This window comes from Triticum urartu, chromosome 7 (assembly GCF_003073215.2).
Source record: "Triticum urartu cultivar G1812 chromosome 7, Tu2.1, whole genome shotgun sequence".
NCBI classification, from domain to species: domain Eukaryota; kingdom Viridiplantae; phylum Streptophyta; class Magnoliopsida; order Poales; family Poaceae; genus Triticum; species Triticum urartu.
Window position 1 is genome coordinate 73,049,743 of NC_053028.1, and position 24,258 is coordinate 73,074,000.

The 24,258-nt window shown below is 44.5% G+C and overlaps 1 protein-coding gene and 1 pseudogene across 1 annotated transcript; both read right to left on the bottom strand.

Moving 5' to 3' along the window:
• Nucleotides 1–37: 37 nt before the first annotated feature.
• On the bottom strand, nucleotides 38–2,683 carry LOC125525041 (annotated as a pseudogene).
• LOC125525040 lies at nucleotides 2,557–6,071 on the bottom strand. The gene has a single exon (XM_048690059.1). It carries the CDS (start codon nucleotides 5,996–5,998, stop codon nucleotides 4,568–4,570), a length of 1,431 nt encoding a protein of 476 aa, XP_048546016.1. The 5' UTR covers nucleotides 5,999–6,071; the 3' UTR covers nucleotides 2,557–4,567.
• Between the last annotated feature and the right edge of the window lie 18,187 nt (nucleotides 6,072–24,258).

Consider the following 24,258-nt stretch of genomic DNA (forward strand, 5'->3'; position numbering starts at 1 on the left):
TTGCAATGGACTTTCTACTTCATTTCTACATATAATTTGCTCTTCTCAACTTCTGATGCTCCCTCCACTTCCAGTACAGAGCGAAACTCAAAATTGTGACCGAAATATAATGCCAATATGCACATTATTTGGTGTCACTAAATCTACATACAAATTATATACATCATCATTTCTTCTCCTAACAAGTTCGAGCAGGGTTACAGATTTGAAGTTCTTCCCAATTACTGTAGACTTGTATGCTTGATTGCTGGAACGAGGAACTATTCTGGGATTTGCTCTGTTCAGCTTCAGCGCTTGTGAAGAGCGGCAACGGTCAACAAATAATAAGCTAAACTGTAGTATATTACTCAAAATTTCAGGTAGCAATACATAACTAAAAGAATCCAGGCAATTTCTGGAAGATGGCACTGCATCTTCTTCAGATTGCAAATAAATGAGCTCCTCTGGAGTATGACAAGAGATTTTTCTTTCTGATCCAAACATGCCCGTTCCCTGAAACTGGTTCTTGTACATCTCCAGAGAAACTGATTCTTGAACAGTAACGCACGTCATCAACGATCTCTCCTAACTGTTTCAGTTCGATGTGTACGACGAGTACTCGTTCACCAGTTTGCGGAAGAGAGATCCTTCAGTTTCCATGAGCTTTATAGGTTTGTCATACTCCACTACTCTCCCTGGAAGTGTTCATGTAGCTCATCAGTGTGGAATAAAAAACTCTATGATGCAGTCCTAATAAGTTGGCAGTAATAAGACAAACATACCGTCATTCATTGCAAGTACCACATCGCAGTCCATAACTGTTGGAATACGGTGGGCGACTGTAATAACGGTGCAATATTTGATCTCTGTCCGGATCGTTTTCTGAAGGACGGCGTCTGTTGCGTTGTCTATAGAGGCCATGGCTTCATCAAGAACTAAGATACGTCACCTTCTCAAAAGCGTCCGACCCAAGCAAAAGAGCTGCCTTTGGCCCATGCTCCAATTCGACCCGTTTTCAGCAACTGTATGGCAAGATCTTGATTAGTACCACTAACAGTTTGACAGATTTAGAGGCACATGCATTTTGAATTCTGAAAGGGCCAGAGCAGAACTGTATGTTTGCCCAATTCGCTAGGGGCCTAAAATAAATGCGAGACCAAATTTTATATATGTATAGATACAGTGAGGTCTCCTACCAAGTGAATCCAATCCCTGCTCCTTCTCCTGGACGGCATCAAGAAGTTGACATTTGTCAAGAACCTGCAACACAATAGCATATAACTAATTTAGTGATTCCTTTTAAGACGCATGTATGCCATAACAGAGAATGGCGACTTGTCATTACGACCCCATAAATCAGTTTATTAATCCTGATTAGATAAGGTGCTTATTTTTCTGAAATTGTAGATATATTACACGCCTTACCTCCCATATTTGTTGATCCGAGAACTTCCCAAGAGGATCCAGATTATATCTTACTGTACCCTGAAAAAGTGTTGGATCTTGGGGAATGATGCCCAAACACGAACGCAGGTCATGTAAGCCTATCGTAGTGATGTCCACAGTCAATACTTATTTTCCCTCCAGCAGGTTCAACAAGGCGGAACAATGCACCAATTAAAGTTGTCTTGCCACTTCCTGTTCGACCAACTATACCAATCTTGTCTCCACCTTCAAACTTGCAAGTGATACCATGTAGTACAAGGGGTGCGTCTTCCCTGTACCTAATCTGTCAAATGAAAATAAATCACATAAAATTGTTAGAATTTCTAAAGGGTTTCACCTGGTCAAGTGTACATGTACATGTTTAAATTTGATTACCTTCAAATCTCTAAGCTCCACACAGCCAACTTGGGGCCAATCTGGTGCCGGACGGTTTTCTTCAATAACTTCTGGTTCACTTTGTATGTCCATGTAGTGGTTCACCCTTTCCACAGATATTATTTGATTCGCAAGGCTGCATTGCCTTTGAATAGAGTTAACAAGAGTATTATTTAAGGAAAGACCATAAGAGAATGCCATTCCAACAAAACCTGCGCAAGTATGAACGGAAGTAATTAGTTTTCTGATGGGCAATGTTAATTTCTTCATAAACTGGATGATATTATATGACTGTATTTCCAATGAGTTTGGCACATAGACATTGGGCATATAAAGTGTTGCTAAAGGGAAAGTTGGATATATATACCACTAGGGTTTCGAGCCATTCATGGTTATCTAATAGGCTTTTTTATCACAAGCTTAACCTTCATAACTCAATACCAGGAACCTATCAAAAGAGAGGAAAAAAAATTCTTCGCAGTGCATATAAAATTCATTGCACATCTGATGCATGCTTATAAAATTCAGTGCACATATTTGCAGTCATAGAGCTTGTAAGCAACCATGACTTTCTCAAAAATGTGAAACTTGTGATTGTAGTACTTCAGATAAGATACTTACCGGGGCTAAAAGTTCCTGGAAAAAGAAGAACCATGACAAAGGCAGAAAAAGAAAGAACCGCAGCACTCATTGTTTCCAGGCGCCGAATCAACCATTCAGTAGCTGCAGAATTATAAAAGTATGGACTAGCATTCTTGTCGACTAGCTCCAAATTTTGAGCAAAGAAACGATCTTGTTCCTCAAAGGCACGTATTGTTATAGCCCCTGAAATCGATTCAAAGTGATTTGCTAGGGCAGACATGGTAGTGCCATTAATCCGCATCAATTCCTTAGCTGAGGCTAAATAGTACCTCTAGAAGACCAAATATAACAGATCTCACTCAATCAGAATTGTGAGGAAACATCTGATAAATTAACCCCATGGGTGAAAATTCAGCAGAGTAGATCATTCGGGAAATGAAATAACAATAGAAAGGGAATTTAGCCATGCAGAAATAAAGTTAGATCAATCACCTGCAACCGAATTGCCAAAACTATCATCGGCGACGATACAAACAGAACTTGCCATGTGACAACAGCCAACACTACCAGATTGCTATATGTAGTTAAGCTGGCACTAAAGGTAAACATGAAGGCAAATGGAACATCAAGATCAATGATACTCAAATCTGAAGAGACCTGCAGGGGATAATCCATCATTAGAAAATGAATGTGAAACAGAACTGTAATTACCATATCGGTCATTTGTTTCAGGCTTTTCTTACCCCGGCTAAGAATCCTGCCTATAGGAGTAGAATCAAAAAAGGACATAGGTGCATGGAACAATGAATTGAGCAACTGGGAAAACAAGGATCTTGAAGTCTGGACTCCGAGAACAACGAGGAACAAAGATCGTGATAGCACAAAGAAAATGGTGCAGACTCCGATAACAATGTACACAGAAATTAACTTCAGTGTACTAAACTAACACAGGCATTTTGGACATTAGCAGCCATACATGAATTCTGTGAAATTTGATCAGCTAAGAAAATTATGTGAGAAATAACAGAAAGAGAGGCATACAAGAAGCCTTTGTTCTGGCACAGGTAAAGCATATAAGGCTTAAGACCTGTATCCCCTGATTCTCTTTCCTCTCTTGATCGAGTGATCTACTGGTGATGGCTTCACAGCCTCCATATATCTGTTTCCATGAATATTATCAGTCGCTGTTCTTGGTATTTCCTTTACTCTTCGAGAGGCCATACTGTTAAGATTTGAATCACCAACGGTATCTTTATGCGCATTTACAAGGTCCTTAAATTGTTGACAGTCTGCCAATAGAATTTGATAAGGTGCAGATGAATAACCTCCCCATCTAACTGCCGAAATTTTTCACTAGTCAAATAAGGGGCAGAAAATCCACTTGGTGGGTTACCAAAGGAACAGTTTTATCTGATAAAATACCCTGTTTTAAATAAAACATTTTTCTTTAGTGATATTAAATATTTTTATGCAAAAAGTCGACCAAGAAGAATACCTTCTCCAAGCAATCGAACTCTTCCTTTCTTTCTATAGCCACTGTACTTTGGATTTCTTATTATCATAAGTAGTGTTCGAGATCACAAGGCATGACATAATGTTGTCATACAAAATAAGAGATTTATAAATCAGCTCATAATCAAATACTAATACAATCTGCATGTGCTGATACGATGCTTACATATTGAGGAGACTTGTTGCTGTATGGGCATCAACAGCACTGAAAGGCTCATCCCTAATAATACCATGCTTCAATAAGGAAGCAAGCAGTTCCATAGATTCAAATGAAATCCATTGAATAAAACTTGAAGATATAACACTCCACTAGCTATATTAACCACTAGTAGAAATGTCTACTCCAGTGACAGAAATACCCAAAGGACCGGAAGAGGATAGGTGAGGAATTGCAGAACCACTACAGTCTAGTTAATATGAAGAACCACTGCTCACTTAACTACTGATTCCCAGAAATGTGAATCAACTGATGATCCAAATGGAAATTTGAAAACGAAGTACTAAAACAGTTTAAGTCGGCAAGCATCATAATAATCACAAATTAGACAACAACATACACTAGTTTTTATTTTTCAGTTCTTGAAAAGCAAACACAATGGTCCACGCGCCAAGCAGCATCAGGGATCTCTGATACATTAAAGATTCATTAACATCGGAGTTGCTGTGCTGCAGTTCATTCAGAAGGAAACAACCACGTTTGACTCATGGGCTTGCCATCTGGTGCCTGAAAGTTGCACTCTGATAAATCTGCAGCAAATGGCGCAAATGTACCATCACTCAAGTTGTACATGAACTTATCAAATAGGGGACCATTTTTAGCATGGCAGAGATAGCCATCGATGAAGTAGATAACATTGCCTTCCACCCTGTCATACTCTGACGCATGAAATGATTTGCTGCTGCACGGGCTGATGAAGATACAGTCGCCATCCAAGGTGTTGATCTCAGTGAATTGAAGAGGTTTAGTGCTTAAATCCACCATATATACTCCAACCTTGCAAATATCGTGCCAGCCTTCACCGCCACCTAAGTGTCTGGCGATAAACAACAGTTTTCCATGCCATTCTACCAAGTTCCACCTCTGTGTGTAGCTACCCTTGATCTCAGGCCTCTCGGCCACACAACGCTCGACACGAGAAGCCATCAGCCCAGAGTCGTCGTCATCTGTTATCTCGATGACAAAGAGATTTGTGGTGAGCTCGCTGAGCACGTAAATCTTGCCCTGGTAGAAGGTAATATCACTGAACTTGCTTATGCAGCCACCAAGGCACACGCACCACGACGTCATGCCAGGCCGCCAGAGAGCAAGCTTGGCTCCGTTCCGATGCACCGAGAAGGCAGCCACAATGCATTTGGACCCAGAATCAGGTGAGGAGGACAAGATTACCTTGCAGAACGACATCACGTACTGTGGGGCGTTGATGGTGCACTCAACCACACCAGAGCCACCGATGATGGGCAGGGATCTACTGTGGGCATCGACGAAATGAGAGGACGCGGAGGGAGGCGGGAGATGGAGCACGTCCCGGGAGAAAGGGTTCATCAAGAAGCACTGGGCATCGCCAAAGTAGCGACCTTGGTTCGGCCGCACGCCGGCGAGCCACCCCTCGAACGAGCCCACGCAACGGACATCGTCGGCCGCCACGTCCTCGGGCAGGGGGATGCGACGCGTCCCCGTCGTGACACCGTCGGGGGAGAAGCTGGAGAAGGCGAAGTCCGCGTGGACGAGCAGGGGGAGCGGCGGCGGCAGCGGGCGGTGGAGGCGCGCCGCCGCGCGCCAGGCGGCGCAGACGGAGCGCATCCTGGCGCGGTCCTCAACGCAGGGGAGGCGGCCGGCCACGATCCCGAGGATGTCCGGCGGGACGTCCGCCCACGACCGCCGCTGCAGCTCGAGGCTTGCGACGACGAGCCTTGGCGTGTCAGGAGGCATTTCGTCGAGCACCTTGCCTGCACGGCCGCCAGCGACGACGGGAGTGTGTGGAAACAGGGAGGGAGGGCTCTGGCCTGAGACCCCTGTGAAGGAGGCTGTGGCCGTCGGAGGTCTCCTTGGGGAGGTCGGCGTGTCTTGCGGCATTGGAGTTTGTGTGACCCGAGCTCCTTCCATGGATTGATCAGAGGATACGGGAGGAGGAAGGAGAAGGTACAGGGTGAGATGCAGAGAGTTGAGAGTGACACGCTTACAGGTGGGCCCTCAGTCTCAACCCAGCTCACGGAGCCATCTTGAATTTTTCATTGTTGTTGAGAGAATGCCGCTCTTTATTGATCACAAAATACTACTCCCTCCGCCCCAAAATAAATGACTGAAGTTTATATACTAATCTAGGGTTACATTATAAAGAATAGAATCATCAGCAAGATAAACACAATTGTGCTATGGGCCACGACATTCGACAAACAACTAATAACATGACTAAAGGAACAAAACAAAAATTGCTCGCCAAAATCTTGATGTCGGTGACTGCCGTCCCAATGTACGAACGATTCATCGTCAAGAAAGAACTCTCTGCATGGTTTACTGAGCCGTCTAGATTGTGAATCACGCTGGTGCTTGCCAGCTTCGCTCGCCTGTCCACTGGCTGGATTCTTGGGGGCAGGCGACTTACAGTCCATCATCATTATTGATGATGGTGAGGGTGTGACATTCGCCCCTTGATGTCGTTAACAAGAGACGACGTGCCACGTAGTAGTCCTCCCACCTGGTTGCCTCGTCCGAAAGATACCCCATTTGATCAGCACTTAGGAGAATACGCTGACCCCACGTGGATAAGTCGGTGTTGCAGGATCATGTGGGTAGCTAAATAATCCAACGGACGGTGATCTCCAACAGAAGAATTTGCTCCCCAACCACAAATTGTCATCCTGTGCACTTTCTATCAGCTTGAGCTTTTATTCAAGCTTGTACCTTGAAGGGTGTGCGCAGCAAGTCGATGTGGGGCTAGTAGTCAGCTAATGTTTTAGCTACTAAAGACCCTTCATTGATAGTGATGTTTGGCATACCTCCAAAGGGTGACTGCTTTCCATATAAAGGTTGGAATGGGGAACAAACCAAAGCATCATGTGGTGGCTGGTTTTATACAAAAACTCGACCATGGGTAATGTCGTGGTAAATTCCCGACAACACCAATCTGAGGATAGTGAACACATAGGAGATCCGGATGGTGCACACAGGAACGATTTACGCAGGTCCATGCCCTTGGATCAAGGCAATACCCTACTTTATGCTTGTTTTTTGTTGGTCTGGCCTCGTATGAGAACTAGGTTTTTGTATTTACAAGGGGGTTGATATCGAGATTGTCTAGGGGCCGAAGCCTCAGGTATCTTGCTAGAATAAGGTGCTTGGGGGCTTTGCATTGCGGACCTTGGCAGATTTGGGCGGTATCTTAGACTGTGTTGTCTCTGGCTACATGCGTGTTGAATCACAACTTCCTTATGATGAGACAGATGTGTCCACATTTAGGGCTTCCATGATCATCACCATCATCAATAAAAAAGATAGTTCTTTCTAGCATGACAACATGACCCATGACAGCCCTTCGCAACCGTTGTCCATATCTTTTCGATATTCCATCACGTAAGGACAAAACGGTTCGCAACTAAATACGCAGCTAGATTCACTTGGTGCGCACTTTAACAGTTCGATAGTGGGTAATTTGTCGCAGCTAAATAATCCGATAGAGGGATATCTTTGAAGACCAGGGAGTAACCTACAGTAAATGGTTTCAACTGGAAAACATGAAAAATTTGGGTGCACATGTACAACAAACAGTAAATACAGGCGGTACGCCACTTCGCCAATGCGTTCCAGAATTGTGAAATGCTTGAAATATTTGTAAGATAGCTTGCAACATGCTCACTTGACCTTTAGAAGAATTTGCTCCCCAACAACAAACTATCATTTTGTGCACTTTCTATCAGCTTGAGCTTTCATCCGAGCTTGTACCTTGAAGATGTTGGGGAACGTAGCAGAAATTCAAAATTTTCCTACGTGTCACCAAGATCAATCTATGGAGTCATCTAGCAACGAGGGAGGAGTGGATCTACATACCCTTGTAGATCGCGTGCGGAAGCGTTCAAGAGAACGGGGTTGATGGAGTCGTACTCGTCGTGATTCAAATCACCGATGATCCTAGTGCCGAACGGACGGCACCTCCGCGTTCAACACACGTACAGCCTGACGATGTCTCCCATGCCTTGATCCAGCAAGGAGAGAGGGAGAGGTTGAGGAGGACTCCATCCAGCAGCAGCACAACGGCGTGTTGGTGATGGAGGAGCGTGGCAATCCTGCAGGGCTTCGCCAAGCACCGCAGAAGAGGAGGAAGAGGTGTTGGAGAGGGAGAAGGAGGCAACCAAAGGCATCGATGAAAAGCCCTCCTTCCCCCACTATATATAGGACGGCCAAGGGGGGGGGGCGCCGGCCCTAGGAGATCCAATCTCCTAGGGGGGCGGCGGCCAGGCACCTAGGAGGTGCCTTCCACTATTGGGACTCTTCCCTTTTGTGAAACCCTAGGCGCATGGGCCCCTTGGGGCTGGTGCCCTTGGCCCATGTAGGCCAAGGCGCACCCCCTATAGCCCATGTGCCCCCCCGGGGCAGGTGGCCCCACCCGGTGGGCCCCCGGGACCCTTCCGGTGGTCCCGGTACAATACCGATAACCCCGAAACTTGTCCCGATGGCCGAAATAGCACTTCCTATATATAATTCTTTACCTCCGGACCATTCCGGAACTCCTAGTGACGTTCGAGATCTCATCCGGGACTCCGAACAACATTCGGTAACCACATACAAGCTTCCTTTATAACCCTAGCGTCATCGAACCTTAAGTGTGTAGACCCTACGGGTTCGGGAGACATGCAGACATGACCGAGACGTTCTCCGGTCAATAACCAACAGCGGGATCTGGATACCCATGTTGGCTCCCACATGTTCCACGATGATCTCATCGGATGAACCACGATGTCAAGGACTTAATCAATCCCGTATACAATTCCCTTTGTCTATCGGTACGACACTTGCCCGAGATTCGATCGTCGGTATCCCGATACCTTGTTCAATCTCGTTACCGGCAAGTCTCTTTACTCATTCCGTAACACATCATCCCGTGATCAACTCCTTGATCACATTGTGCACATTATGATGATGTCCTACCGAGTGGGCCCAGAGATACCTCTCCGTCACACGGAGTGACAAATCCCAGTCTCGATTCGTGCCAACCCAACAGACACTTTCAGAGATACCTGTAGTGTACCTTTATAGCCACCCAGTTACGTTGTGACGTTTGGCACACCCAAAGCAGCACTCCTACGGTATCCGGGAGTTGCACAATCTCACGGTCTAAGGAAATGATACTTGACATTAGAAAAGCTTTAGCATACGAACTACACGATCTTTGAGCTAAGCTTAAGATTGGGTCTTGTCCATCACATCATTCTCCTAATGATGTGATCCCGTTATCAATGACATCCAATGTCCATGGTCAGGAAACCGTAACCATCTATTGATCAACGAGCTAGTCAACTAGAGGCTTACTAGGGACATGGTGTTGTCTATGTATCCACACATGTATCTGAGTTTCTTATCAATACAATTCTAGCATGGATAATAAACGATTATCATGAACAAGGAAATATAATAATAACTAATTTATTATTGCCTCTAGGGCATATTTCCAACAGTCTCCCACTTGCACTAGAGTCAATAATCCAGTTCACATCGATATGTGATTAACACTCAAGGTCACATCCCCATGTGACTAACACCCAAAGAGTTTACTAGAGTCAATAATCTAGTTCACATTACCATGTGATTAACACTCGATGAGTTCTGGGTTTGATCATGTTATGCTTGTGAGAGATGTTATAGTCAACGGGTCTGAATCTTTCAGATCCGTATGTACTTCGCAAATCTCTATGCATCTTGTAGATGCAGCTACCACGTTCTATTTGGAGCTATTCCAAATAACTGTTCTACTATACGAATCCAGTTTACTACTCAGAATAATCTGGATTAGTGTTTAAGTTGCATCGGCGTAACCCTTTACGACGAACTCTTTTACCACCTCCATAATCGAGAAAATTCCTTAGTCCACTAGTTACTAAGGATAACTTTGACCGCTGTCCTGTGATCCATTCTTGATCACTCTTGTACCCCTTGACTGACTCATGGCAAGGCACATTTCAGGTGCGGTACACAGCATAGCATACTGTAGAGCCTATGTCTTAAGCATAGGGGACGACCTTCGTCCTTCTCTCTATTCTGCCGTGGTCGAGCTTTAAGTCTTAACTTCATACCTTACAACTCAGGCAAGAACTCCTTCTTTGACTGATCCATCTTGAACACCTTCAAGATTTTGAAAGTACTATTAAGCGTTTTGATCTATCCTTATAGATCTTGATGCTCAATGCTCAAGTAGCTTAATCTAGGCTTTCCATTGAAAAAATACTTTCCAAATAACCCTATATGCTTTCCAGAAATTCTACGTCATTTCTGATCAACAATATGTCAACAACATATACTCATCAGAAATTCTATAGTGCTCCCACTCACTTCTTTGGAAATACCAGTTTCTCATAAACTTTGTATACACCCAAAATCTTTGATCATCACATCAAAGCATACATTCCAACTCCAAGATGCTTACTCCAGTCCTTAGAAGGATTGCTGGAGCTTTGCATACTTATTAGCATCTTTCAGGATTGACAAAACCTTCCGGTTGTATCACATACAACCTTTCCTCAAGAAAAATCGTCGAGGAAACAATGTTTTTGACATCTTATCTGCAAGATTTCATAAATAACGCAGTAATCGCTAATATAATTCCAACAGACTCTTAGCATCGCTACGAGCGAGAAAGTCTCACCGTAGTCAACTCCTTGAACTTGTCGGAAAACATCTTAACGACAAGTCGAGCTTTCTTAATGGTGACATTTACCATCATTGTCCGTCTTCCTTTTAAAATCCATCTACACTCAACAGCCTTACGACCATCAAGTAGTTCTTCCAAAGTCTACACTTTGTTTTCATACATGGATCCTCTCTCGGATTATATGGCCTCAAGCCATTTATCGGAATCCGGGCCCACCATCGCTTCTCCATAGCTCGTAGGTTCGTTGTTGTCTAGCAACATGACTTCCAAGACAGGATTACGTATCACTCTGAAGTAGTACGCATCCTTGTCATCCCACGAGGTTTGGGAGTGACTTGATCCAAAGTCTCATGATCAATATCATAAGCTTCCACTTCAATTGGTGTAGGTGCCACAGGAACAACTCTTTGTGCCTTGCTATACACTAGTTGAAGTGACGGTTCAATAACCTCATCAAGTCTCCACCATCCTCCCACTCAATTCTTTTGAGAGAAACTTTTCCCCGTGAAAGGACCCGATTCTAGAAACAATCCCTTATTGCTTTCGGATCTGAGACATGAGGTATACCCAACTGTTTTGGGTGTCCTATGAAGATGCATTTATCCGCTTTGGGTTCGAGCTTATCAGCCTGAAACTTTTTCACATAAGCGTCGCAGCCCCAAACTTTTCAAGAAATGACAGCTTAGGTTTCTTTAAACCATAGTTCATACGGTGTCATATCATCGGAATTACGTGGTGCCCTATTTAAAGTGAATGTGGTTGTCTCTAATGCTTAACCCATAAACTATTGTGGTAATTTGATAAGAGACATCATGGTATGCATCATATCCAATAGGGTGCAGTTATGATGTTCGGACACACCATCACACTATGGTGTTCCATGCTGTATTAGTTGTGAAACAATTTCCACAATTTCTTAATTTTGTGCCAAACTCGTAATTCAGATATTCATCTCTATGATCATATCATAGATATTTTATCCTCTTGTCACGACGATCTTTCAACTTCACCCTGAAATTACTTGAACCTTTCAATAATTCAGACTCGTGATTCATCAAGTAAATATACTCAACATCTACTCAAATCATCTGTGAAGTAAGAACATAACGATATCCACTACACGCCTCAGCACTCATTGGACTGCATACATCAAAATGTATTACTTCCAACAATTTGCTTTCTATTTCCATTTTATTGAAACCGAGGCTTTCAGTCATCTTGCCCATGTGGTATGATTCGCATGCCTCAAGTGATTCAAAATCAAGTGAGTCCAAACGGTCCATTTGCATGGAGTTTCTTCATGCATACACACCAATAGACATGGTTCGCATGTCTCAAACTTTTCAAAAATAAGTGAGTCCAAAGATCCATCAACATGGAGCTTCTTCATGCGTTTTATACCGATATGACTTACGTGGCTGTGTCACAAGTAGGTGGTACTATCATTACTATCTTTTGGCATGAACATGTGTATCACTACGATCAAGATTCAATAAACCATTCATTTTAGGTGTAAGACCATTGAAGGTATTATTCAAATAAACAGAGTAACCATTATTCTCCTTAAATGAATAACCGTATTGCGATAGACATAATCCAATCATGTCTATGCTCAACACAAACACCAATCTCAATGGTAGAAGGAGCGTATAATATTTGATTATATCAACATTGGAAACACTTCCAACACATATCATCAGCTCACCTTTAGCTAGTCTCTGTTTATTCCGTAGCTTTTATTTCGAGTAACTAACACTTAGCAACCGAACCGGTATCTAATACCCTGGTGCTACTAGGAGTACTAGTAAAGTACACATCAACACAATGTATATCCAATATACTTCTATCGACCTTGCCAGCCTTCTAATCTACCAAGTATCTAGGGTAATTCTGCTCCAGTGGTTGTTCCCCTTATTACAGAAGCACTTAGTCTTGGGTTTGGGTTCAACCTTGGGTTTCTTCACTAGAGCAGCAGCTGAATTGCCGTGTCATGAAGTATCCCTTCTTGCCCTTGCCCTTCTTGAAACTAGTGGTTTCACTAACCATCAACAATTGATGCTCCTTCTTGATTTCTACTTTCGCGGTGTCAAACATCGCGAATATCTCAAGGATCATCATATATGTCCCTGATACATTATAGTTCATCACGAAGCTCTAGCAGCTTGGTGGTAATGACTTCGGAGAAACATCACTATCTTATCTGGAAGATCAACTCCCACTTGATTCAAATGATTGTTGTACTCAGACAATCTGAGCACAAGCTCAACAATTGAGCTTTTCTCCCTTAGTTTGCAGGCTAAGAAAATCGTCGGAGGTCTTATACCTCTTGACGTGGGCACGAGCCTGAAATCCCAATTTCAGCCCTCAAAACCTCTCATATGTTTCGCGATGTTTCAAAACGTCTTCGGTGCTTCAATTCTAAACCATTTAACTGAACTATCATGTAGTCATCAAAACATGTATGTCAGATGTTCGCAACATCCACAGACGACGTTCGAGGTTCAGCACACTGAGCGGTGCATTAAGGACATAAGCCTTCTATGAAGCAATGAGGACAATCCTCGGTTTACGGACCTAGTCCGCATAATTGCTACTATCAACTTTCAACTAATTTTTCTCTAGGAACATATCTAAACAGTAGAACTATAGCATGAGCTATGACATAATTTGCAAAATCCTTTTGACTATGTTCAGGATAATTAAGTTCATCTTATGAACTCCCACTCCGATAGACATCCCTCTAGTCATCTAAGTGATTACATGATCCGAGTCAACTAGGCCGTGTCCGATCATCACGTGAGACGGACTAGTCATCATCGGTGAACATCTTCATGTTGATCGTATCTACCATACGACTCATGCTCGACCTTTCGGTCTCTGTGTTCCGAGGCCATGTCTGTACATGCCAGGCTCGTCAAGTTAACCCTAAGTGTTTTTGCATGTGTAAAACTGTCTTACACCCGTTGTATGTGAACGTAAGGATCTATCACACCCGATCATCACGTGGTGCTTCGAAACGACGAACTGTAGCAACGGTGCACAGTTAGGGGAGAACACTTCTTGAAATTTTAATGAGGGATCATCTTATTTACTACCGTCGTTCTAAGCAAATAAGATGTATAAACATGATAAACATCACATGCAATCAAATAGTGACATGATATGGCCAATATCATATAGCTCCTTTGATCTTCATCTTGGGGCTCCATGATCATCTTGTCACCGGCATACTCATCGACATGTAAGTTGTGATTCCTTTGACAAGAACATGATCAATCTCATACATCACATATATCATTCATCACATCCTTTTGGCCATATCACATCACATAGCATACCCTGCAAAAACAAGTTAGACGTCCTCTAATTGTTATTTGCATGTTTTACGTGGCTGCTATGGGTTTCTAGCAAGAACGTTTATTACCTACGCAAAACCACAACGTGATATGCCAATTGCTATTTACCCTTCATAAGGACCCTTTTCATCGAATCCGATCCGACTAAAGTAGGAGAGACAGACACCCGCTAGCCACCTTATGCAACTAGTGCATGTCAGTCGGTGGAACCTGTCTCACGTAAGAGTACGTGTAAGGTCGGTCCGGGCTGCTTCATCCCACGATACCGCCGAATCAAGATAAGACTAGTAACGGCAAGCATATTGAACAAAATCAACGCCCACAACTACTTTGTGTTCTACTCGTGCATAGAATCTACGCAATAGACCTAGCTCATGATGCCACTGTTGGGGAACGTAGCATAAATTCAAAATTTTCCTACATATCACCAAGATCTATCTATGGAGAAACCAGCAACGAGGGGAAGGAGAGTGCATCTACATACCCTTGTAGATCGCTAAGCGGAAGCGTTCAAGTGAACGGGGTTGATGGAGTCGTACTCGTCGTGATTCAAATCACCGATGATCCTAGCGCCGAACGGACGGCACCTCCGCGTTCAACACACATACGGAACGGAGAAGTCTCCCATGCCTTGATCCAGCAAGGAGGAGGGAGAGGTTGATGGAGATCCAGCAGCACGACGGCATGGTGGAAGTAGCGGGATTCCAACAGGGCTTCGCTAAGCGCTGCGGGAGGAGGTAGATGTGTCACGGGAGGGAGAGGGAGGCGCCAGGCCTTAGATTGGTTTGCTCCTCCTTTTCCCCCACTATATATAGGGCCAAGGGAGAGGGGGAGGCGCAGCCCTTGCCCCTTCCTCCAAGGAAGGGTGCGGCCAAGGGTGGGGAGGAGTCCATCCTCCCCAAGGCACCTCGGAGGTGCCTTCCCCTTTTAGGACTCTCCTCTTTTCCCATCTCTTGGCGCATGGGCCTCTTGGGGCTGGTGCCCTTGGCCCATATAGGCCAAGGCACACCCCCTACAGCCCATGTGGCCCCCCGGGGCAGGTGGCCCCACCCGGTGGACCCCCGGGACCCTTCCGGTGGTCCCGGTACAATACCGATGACCCCGAAACTTGTCCCGATGGCCGAAATAGCACTTCCTATATATAATTCTTTACCTCCGGACCATTCCGGAACTCCTCGTGACGTCCGGGATCTCATCCGGGACTCCGAACAACATTCGGGTTACCGCATACTAATATCTCTACAACCCTAGCGTCACCGAACCTTAAGTGTGTAGACCCTACGGGTTCGGGAGACATGCAGACATGACCGAGATGACTCTCCGGTCAATAACCAACAGCGGGATCTGGATACCCATGATGGCTCCCACATGTTCCACGATGATCTCATCAGATGAACCACGATGTCAAGGACTTAATCAATCCCGTATTCAATTCCCTTTGTCTATCGGTATGTTACTTGCCCGAGATTCGATCGTCGGTATCCTTATACCTTGTTCAATCTCGTTACCGGCAAGTCTCTTTACTCGTTCCGTAACACATCATCCCGTGATCAACTCCTTGGTCACATTGTGCATATGATGATGTCCTACCGAGTGGGCCCAGAGATACCTCTCCGTTTACACGGAGTGACAAATCCCAGTCTCGATTCGTGCCAACCGAACAGACACTTTTAGAGATACCTGTAATGCACCTTTATAGCCACCCAGTTACGTGACGTTTGATACACCCAAAGCACTCCTACGGTATCCGGGAGTTGCACAATCTCATGGTCTAAGGAAATGATACTTGACATTAGAAAAGCTTTAGCATACGAACTGTACGATCTTTGTGCTAGGCTTAGGATTGGGTCTTGTCCATCACATCATTCTCCTAATGATGTGATCCCGTTATCAATGACATTCAATGTCCATGGTTAGGAAACCGTAACCATCTATTGATCAACGAGCTAGTCAACTAGAGGCTTACTAGGGACATGGTGTTGTCTATGTATCCACACATGTATCTGAGTTTCCTATCAATACAATTATAGCATGGATAATAAACGATTATCATGAACAAGGAAATATAATAATAACCAATTTATTATTGCCTCTAGGGCATATTTCCAACACCTAGTGCCGAACATACGGCACCTCCGCCTTCAACACACGTACAGCCCGACGACGTCTCCCATGCCTTGATCCAGAAAGGAGAGAGGGAGAGGTTGAGGAGGACTCCATCCAGCAGCAGCACAACGGCGTGGTGGTGATGGAGGAGCGTGGCAATCCTGCAGGGCTTAGCCAAGCACCGCAGAAGAGGAGGAAGAGGTGTTGGAGAGGGAGAAGGAGGCAACCAAAGGCATCGATGAAAAGCCCTCCATCCCCCACTATATATAGGAGGGCCAAGGGGGGTGGGGCGCCGGCCCTAGGAGATCCAATCTCCTAGGGGGGGCGGCGGCCAGGGAGGTTTCCCTTCCCCCCAAGGCACCTAGGAGGTGCCTTCCACTATTGGGACTCTTCCCTTTTGTGAAACCCTAGGCGCATGGGCCCCTTGGGGCTGGTGCCCTTGGCCCATGTAGGCCAAGGCGCACCCCCTATAGCCCATGTGCCCCCCCGAGGCAGGTGGCCCCACACGGTGGGCCCCCGGGACCCTTCCGGTGGTCCCGGTACAATACCGATAACCCCGAAACTTGTCCCGATGGCCGAAATAGCACTTCCTATATATAATTCTTTACCTCCGGACCATTCCGGAACTCCTTCGTGACGTCCGAGATCTCATCCGGGACTCCGAACAACATTCGGTAACCATATACAAGCTTCCTTTATAACCCTAGCGTCATCGAACCTTAAGTGTGTAGACCCTACGGGTTCGGGAGACATGCAGACATGACCGAGACGTTCTCCGGTCAATAACCAACAGCTGGATCTGGATACCCATGTTGGCTCCCACATGTTCCACGATGATCTCATCGGATGAACCACGATGTCAAGGACTTAATCAATCCCGTATACAATTCCCTTTGTCTATCGGTACGACACTTGCCCGAGATTCGATCGTTGGTATCCCGATACCTTGTTCAATCTCGTTACCGGCAAGTCTCTTTACTCGTTCCGTAACACATCATCCCGTGATCAACTCCTTGATCACATTGTGCACATTATGATGATGTCCTACCGAGTGGGCCCAGAGATACCTCTCCGTCACACGGAGTGACAAATCCCAGTCTCGATTCGTGCCAACCCAACAGACACTTTCGGAGATACCTGTAGTGTACCTTTATAGCCATCCAGTTACGTTGTGACGTTTGGCACACCCAAAGCATTCCTATGGTATCCGGGAGTTGCACAATCTCATGGTCTAAGGAAATGATACTTGACATTAGAAAAGCTTTAGCATACGAACTACACGATCTAGTGCTATGCTTAGGATTGGGTCTTGTCCATCACATCATTCTCCTAATGATGTGATCCCGTTATCAACAACATCCTATGTCCATGGTCAGGAAACCGTAACCATCCATTGATCAACGAGCTAGTCAACTAGAGGCTTACTAGGGACATGGTGTTGTCTATGTATCCACACATGTATCTGAGTTTCCTATCAATACAATTCTAGCATGGATAATAAACGATTATCATGAACAAGGAAATATAATAATAATCAATTTATTATTGTCTCTAGGGCATATTTCTAACAGAAGAGTTGTGTGTTCAACAAGTCGATGTGGGGCTGGTAGTCCGCTGATCTTTCAAGTACTAAAGATCGTTCATCGACGGTGATGTTTGGCATACCTCCAAAGTTTGGCTCCCTTTTGTATAAAGCTCGGAATGGGGAACAACCTGAAGCATTATGTGGTGGCTGGTGTAAATTCCCAACAACACCTATCTGAGGATAGTGAACATGTAAGAGATCCAGATGGTGCACAGGAGAACAATTACGCAAGTCTAAGCCCTCGGATTGCTGGTCTGGATCCAGATGCTGTATTGCTGGTCTGGCCTCGTATGGGAACTAGGTTTTTGTGTTTACAAGGAGGTCGATAGCAAGATCATCTTGGGGCTGAAGCCTCAGATGTCTTGGTAGAATAAGGTTCTTGGGGGGTTTGCATTGCGGACCTTGGCAGATTTGGGCGGGATCTTAGACTGTGTTGGCTTTGGCTACATGCATGTTGGATCGCAACTTCCCTATGATGAGACAAATGTGTCCCTATTTAAGGCTTCCACAGTCATCTCCAACATCGATCAAAAAGATGCCTCTTTCTAGCATGACAACTTGACCCATGACAACCCTTCACAACTGTTGTCCACATCTTCTCAGAAGGACAAGACGGTTTGTAGTAAACTACAAAACTAGATTCGCTCGGTGCACACTTTAACAGGCCGAAACACATATGGTAGTTCATCGACTTGTTGGGGAACGCAGCAGAAATTCAAAATTTTCCTACGTGTCACCAAGATCTATCTTATGGAGAAACCAGCAACGAGGGGAAAGAGAGTGCATCTACATACCCTTGTAGATCGCTATGCGGAAGCGTTCAAGAGAACGGGGTTGAAGGAGTCGTACTCGCCGTGATCCAAATCACCGGAGATCCTAGTGCCGAACGGACGGCACCTCCGCGTTCAACACACGTACAGCCCGGTGACGTCTCCCATGCCTTGATCCAGCAAGGAGAGAGGGAGAGGTTGAAGAAGACTCCATCCAGCAGCAGCACAACGGCGTGGTGGTGGTGGAGGAGCGTGGTACTCCAGCAGGGCTTCGCCAAGCACCGCAAGAGACGAGGAGGAGAGAGGTAGGGCTGCACCAGGGAGAGATCAAATCGCATGTGTTGGGCAGCCCAAAACCCCACTATTTATAGGAGGAGGGGAGGAGGGTGCGCCCCCTCTAGGGTTCCCACCCCTAGGGGGGCGGCAGCCCTAGATGGGAAAAAGGGGGGGCGGCCAAGAGGGGGAGAGGGGGGCGCCCCCTAGGGTGGGCCTTAGGCCCATCTGAGCCTAGGGTTTCCCCTTCTCCTCCAAGCTGTGCCTTTGGGCCTTGTGGGAGGTGCACCAGCCCACTCAGGGGCTGGTCCCTTACCACTCTTGGCCCATGCAAGCCTCCGGGGCTGGTGGCCCCACTTGGTGGACCCCCGGGACCCTCCCGGTGGTCCCGGTACGTTACCGATAAAACCCAAAACTTTTCCGGTGACCAAAACAGGACTTCCCATATATAAATCTTTACCTCCGGACCATTCCGGAACTCCTCGTGACGTCTGGGATCTCATCTGGGACTCCGAACAACATTCGGTAACCACATACAAACTTCCTTTATAACCCTAGCGTCATCGAACCTTAAGTGTGTAGACCCTACGGGTTCGGGAATCATGCAGACATGACCGAGACGTTCTCCGGTCAATAACCAACAGCGGGATCTGGATACCCATGTTGGTTCCCACATGTTCCACGATGATCTCATCGGATGAACCACGATGTCGAGGATTCGATCAATCCCGTATTCAATTCCCTTTGTCTAGCGGTATTGTACTTGCCCGAGATTCTATCGTCGGTATCCCGATACCTTGTTCAATCTCGTTACCGGCAAGTCTCTTTACTCGTTCTGTAACACATCATCCCGTGATCAACTCCTTGATCACATTGTGCACATTATGATGATGTCCTACCGAGTGGGCCCAGAGATACCTCTCCGTCACACAGAGTGACAAATCCCAGTCTCGATTCGTGCCAACCCAACAGACACTTTCGGAGATACCTGTAGTGTACCTTTATAGCCACCCAGTTACGTTGTGACGTTTGGCACACCCAAAGTATTCCTACGGTATCCGGGAGTTCCACAATCTCATGGTCTAAGGAAATGATACTTGACATTAGAAAAGCTTTAGCATACGAACTACACGATCTTTGTGCTAGGCTTAGGATTGGGTCTTGTCCATCACATCATTCTCCTAATGATGTGATCCCGTTATCAACGACATCCAATGTCCATGGTCAGGAAACCGTAACCATCTATTGATCAACGAGCTAGTCAACTAGAGGCTTACTAGGGACATGGTGTTGTCTATGTATCCACACATGTATCTGAGTTTCCTATCAATACAATTCTAGAATGGATAATAAACGATTATCATGAACAAGGAAATATAATAATAATCAATTTATTATTGCCTCTAGGGCATATTTCCAACAGTCTCCCACTTGCACTAGAGTCAATAATCCAGTTCACATCAATATGTGATTAACACTCAAGGTCACATCCCGATGTGACTAACACCCAAAGAGTTTACTAGAGTCAATAATCTAGTTCACATCATCATGTGATTAAGACTCAATGAGTTCTGGGTTTGATCATGTTTTGCTTGTGAGAGAGGTTTTAGTCAACGGGTCTGTAACATTCAGATCCATATGTACTTCGCAAATCTCTAGGTCATATTATAAATGCTGCTTCCACGCTCCACTTGGAGCTATTCCAAATGGTTGCTCCACTATACGTATCCGGTTTGCTACTCAGAGTCATTCGGATAGGTGTTAAAGCTTGCATCGATGTAACCCTTTACGCCGAACTCTTTATCACCTCCATAATCGAGAAACATGTCCTTATTACTCCAAGGACAATTTTTGACCGCTATCTAGTGATCCACTCCTGGATCACCTTTGTACCCTCTTGCCAGACATGTGGCAAGGCACACATCAGGTGCGGTACTCAGCATGGCATACCGTATAGAGCCTATGACAAAAGCATAGGGGACGACATTCGTCCTTTCTCTTTCTTCCGCCGTGGTCGAGCTTTAAGTCTTAACTTCATACCTTACAACTCAGGCAAGAACTCCTTCTTTGACTGATCCATCTTGAACACCTTCAAGATCATGTCAAGGTATGTGCTCATTTGAAAGTACCATTAAGCGTTTTGATCTATCCTTATAGATCTTGATGCTCAACGTTCAAGTAGCTTAATCCAGGCTTTCCATTGAAAAACACTTTTCAAATAACTCTGCATGCTTTCTAGAAATTCTACATCATTTCCGATCAACAACATGTTAACAACACACACTCATCGGAAATTCTATAGTGCTCCCACTCACTTCTTTGGAAATACCAGTTTCTCATAAACTTTGTATACACCCAAAATCTTTGATCATCTCATCAAAGCATACATTCCAACTCCGAGATGCTTACTCCAGTCCTTAGAAGGATTGCTGAAGCTTTGCATACTTATTAGCATCTTTCAGGATTGACAAAACTTTCCGGTTGTATCACATACAACCTTTCCTCAAGAAAAACGTCGAGGAAACAATGTTTTTTGACATCCTATCTGCAAGATTTCATAAATAGTGCAGTAATCGCTAATATAATTCCAACAGACTCTTAGCATCGCTACGAGTGAGAAAGTCTCATCATAGTCAACTCCTTGAACTTGTCGGAAAAAAACTTAAGGACAAGTCGAGCTTTCTTAATGGTGATACTTACCATCATTGTCCGTCTTCCTTTTTAAAATCCATCTGTACTCAATAGCCTTACGACCATCGAGCCATTCTGCCAAAGTCTACACTTTGTTTTCATACATGGATCCTCTCTCGGATTTTATGGCCTCGAGCCATTTATCGGAATCCGGGCCCACCATCGCTTCTCCATAGCTCGTAGGTTCATTGTTGTCTAGCAACATGACTTCCAAGACAGGATTACGTACCACTCTGAAGTAGTACGCATCCTTGTCATCCTACGAGGTTTGGGAGTGACTTGATCCGAAGTTTCATGATCAATATCATAAGCTTCCACTTCAATTGGTGTAGGTGCCACAGGAACAACTCTTTGTGCCCTGCTATACACTAGTTAAAGTGACGGTTCAATAACCTCATCAAGTCTCCACCATCCTCCCACTCAATTCTTTCCAGAGAAACGTTTCCTCAAGAAAGGACCCGATTCTAGAAACAATCCCTTGTTGCTTTCGGATCTGAGACAGGAGGTATACCCAACTGTTTAGGGTGTCCTATGAAGATGCATTTATCCGCTTTGGGTTTGAGCTTATCAGCCTGAAACTTTTTCACATAAGCGTCGCAGCCCCAAACTTTTAAGAAATGACAACTTAGGTTTTTCTAAACCATAGTTCATACGGTGTCATCTCATCGGAATTACGTGGTGCCCTATTTAAAGTGAATGTGGTTGTCTCTAATGCCTAACCCATAAACTATCATGGTAATTCGATAAGAGACATCATGGTATGCATCATATCCAATAGGGTGCAGTTATGATGTTCGGACACACCATCACACTATGGTGTTCCTGGCTGTATTGGTTGTGAAACAATTTCCACAATGTCTTAATTCTGTGCCAAACTCGTAATTCAGATATTCATCTCTACGATCATATCATAGACATTTTATCCTCTTGTCACGATGATGTTCAACTTCACTCTGAAATTACTTGAACCTTTCAATAATTCAGACTCATGATTTATCAAGTAAATATACTCAACATCTACTCAAATCATCTGTGAAGTAAGAACATAACGATATCCACTACATGCCACAACACTTATTGGACTGCACACATCAAAATGTATTACTTCCAACAAGTTTCTTTCTAGTTCCATTTTACTGAAAATGAGGCTTTCAGTCATCTTGCCCATGTGGTATGATTTGCATGTCTCAAGTGATTCAAAATGAAGTGAGTCCAAACGGTCCATTTGCATGGAGTTTCTTCATGCATATACACCAATAGACATGGTTTGCATGTCTCAAACTTTTCAAAACGAGTGAGCCCAAAGATCCATCAACATGGAGCTTCTTCATGCGTTTTATACCGATATGACTTACGTGGCAGTGCCACAAGTAGGTGGTACTATCATTACTATCTTATATCTTTTTGCATGAACATGTGTATCACTACGATCGAGATTCAATAAACCATTCATTTTAGGTGCAAGACCATTGAAGGTATTATTCAAATAAACAGAGTAACCATTATTCTCCTTAAATGAATAACCGTATTGCGATAGACATAATCCAATCATGTCTATGCTCAACGCAAACACCAATCTTGATGGTAGAGGGAGCGTACGATATTTGATCAACCTTGGAAATACTTCCAACACATATCATCATCTCACCTTTTAGCTAGTCTCCGTTTATTCTGTAGCTTTTATTTCGAGTTACTAACACTTAGTAACCGAACCGGTATCTAATACCCTGGTGCCACTAGGAGTACTAGTAAAGTACACGTTAACACAATGTATATATAATATACTTCTACCGACCTTGCCAGCCTTCTCATCTACCAAGTATCTAGGGTAATTCTGCCCCAGTGGCTGTTCCCCTTATTACAGAAGCACTTAGTCTCGGGTTTGGGTTCAACTTTGGGTTTCTTCACTAGAGCAGCAGCTAAATTGCCGTTTCATGAAGTATCCCTTCTTGCCCTTGCCCTTCTTGAAACTAGTGGTTTCACCAACCATCAACAATTGATGCTCCTTGTTGATTTCTACTTTTGTGGTGTCAAACATCGCGAATATCTCAAGGATCATCATATATGTCCCCGATATATTATAGTTCATCACGAAGCTCTAGCAGCTTGGTGGTAATGAGTTCGGGGAAACATCACTATCTCATCTGGAAGATCAACTCCCACTCGATTCAAATGATTGTTGTACTCAGACAATCTGAGCACAAGCTCAACAATTGAGCTTTTCTCCCTTACTTTGCAGGCTAAGAAAATCGTCGGAGGTCTTATACCTCTTGACGTGAGCACGAGCCTGAAATCCCAATTTCAGCCCTCGAAACATCTCATATGTTTCGCGACGTTTTAAAACGTCTTCGGTGCCTCAACTCTAAACCGTTTAACTGAACTATCACGTAGTTATCAAAATGTGTATGTCAGATGTTCGCAACATCCACAGACAACGTTCGAGGTTCAGCACACTGAGTGGTGCATTAAGGACATAAGCCTTCTATGAAGCAATGAGGACAATCCTCAGTTTATGGACCTAGTCCGCATAATTGCTACTATCAACTTTCAACTAAATTTTCTCTAGGAACATAACTAAACAGTAGAACTGAAGCGCGAGCTACGACATAATTTGCGAAGACCTTTTGACTATGTTCAGGATAATTAAGTTCATCTTATGAACTCCCACTCAGTTAGACATCCCTCTAGTCATCTAAGTGATTACATGATCTGAGTCAACTAGG

Coding starts and splice junctions, on each gene's coding strand:
- LOC125525040 (XM_048690059.1), bottom strand. CDS start 5,998: ATGGAAGGAGCTCGGGTCACACAAACTCCAATGCCGCAAGACACGCCG.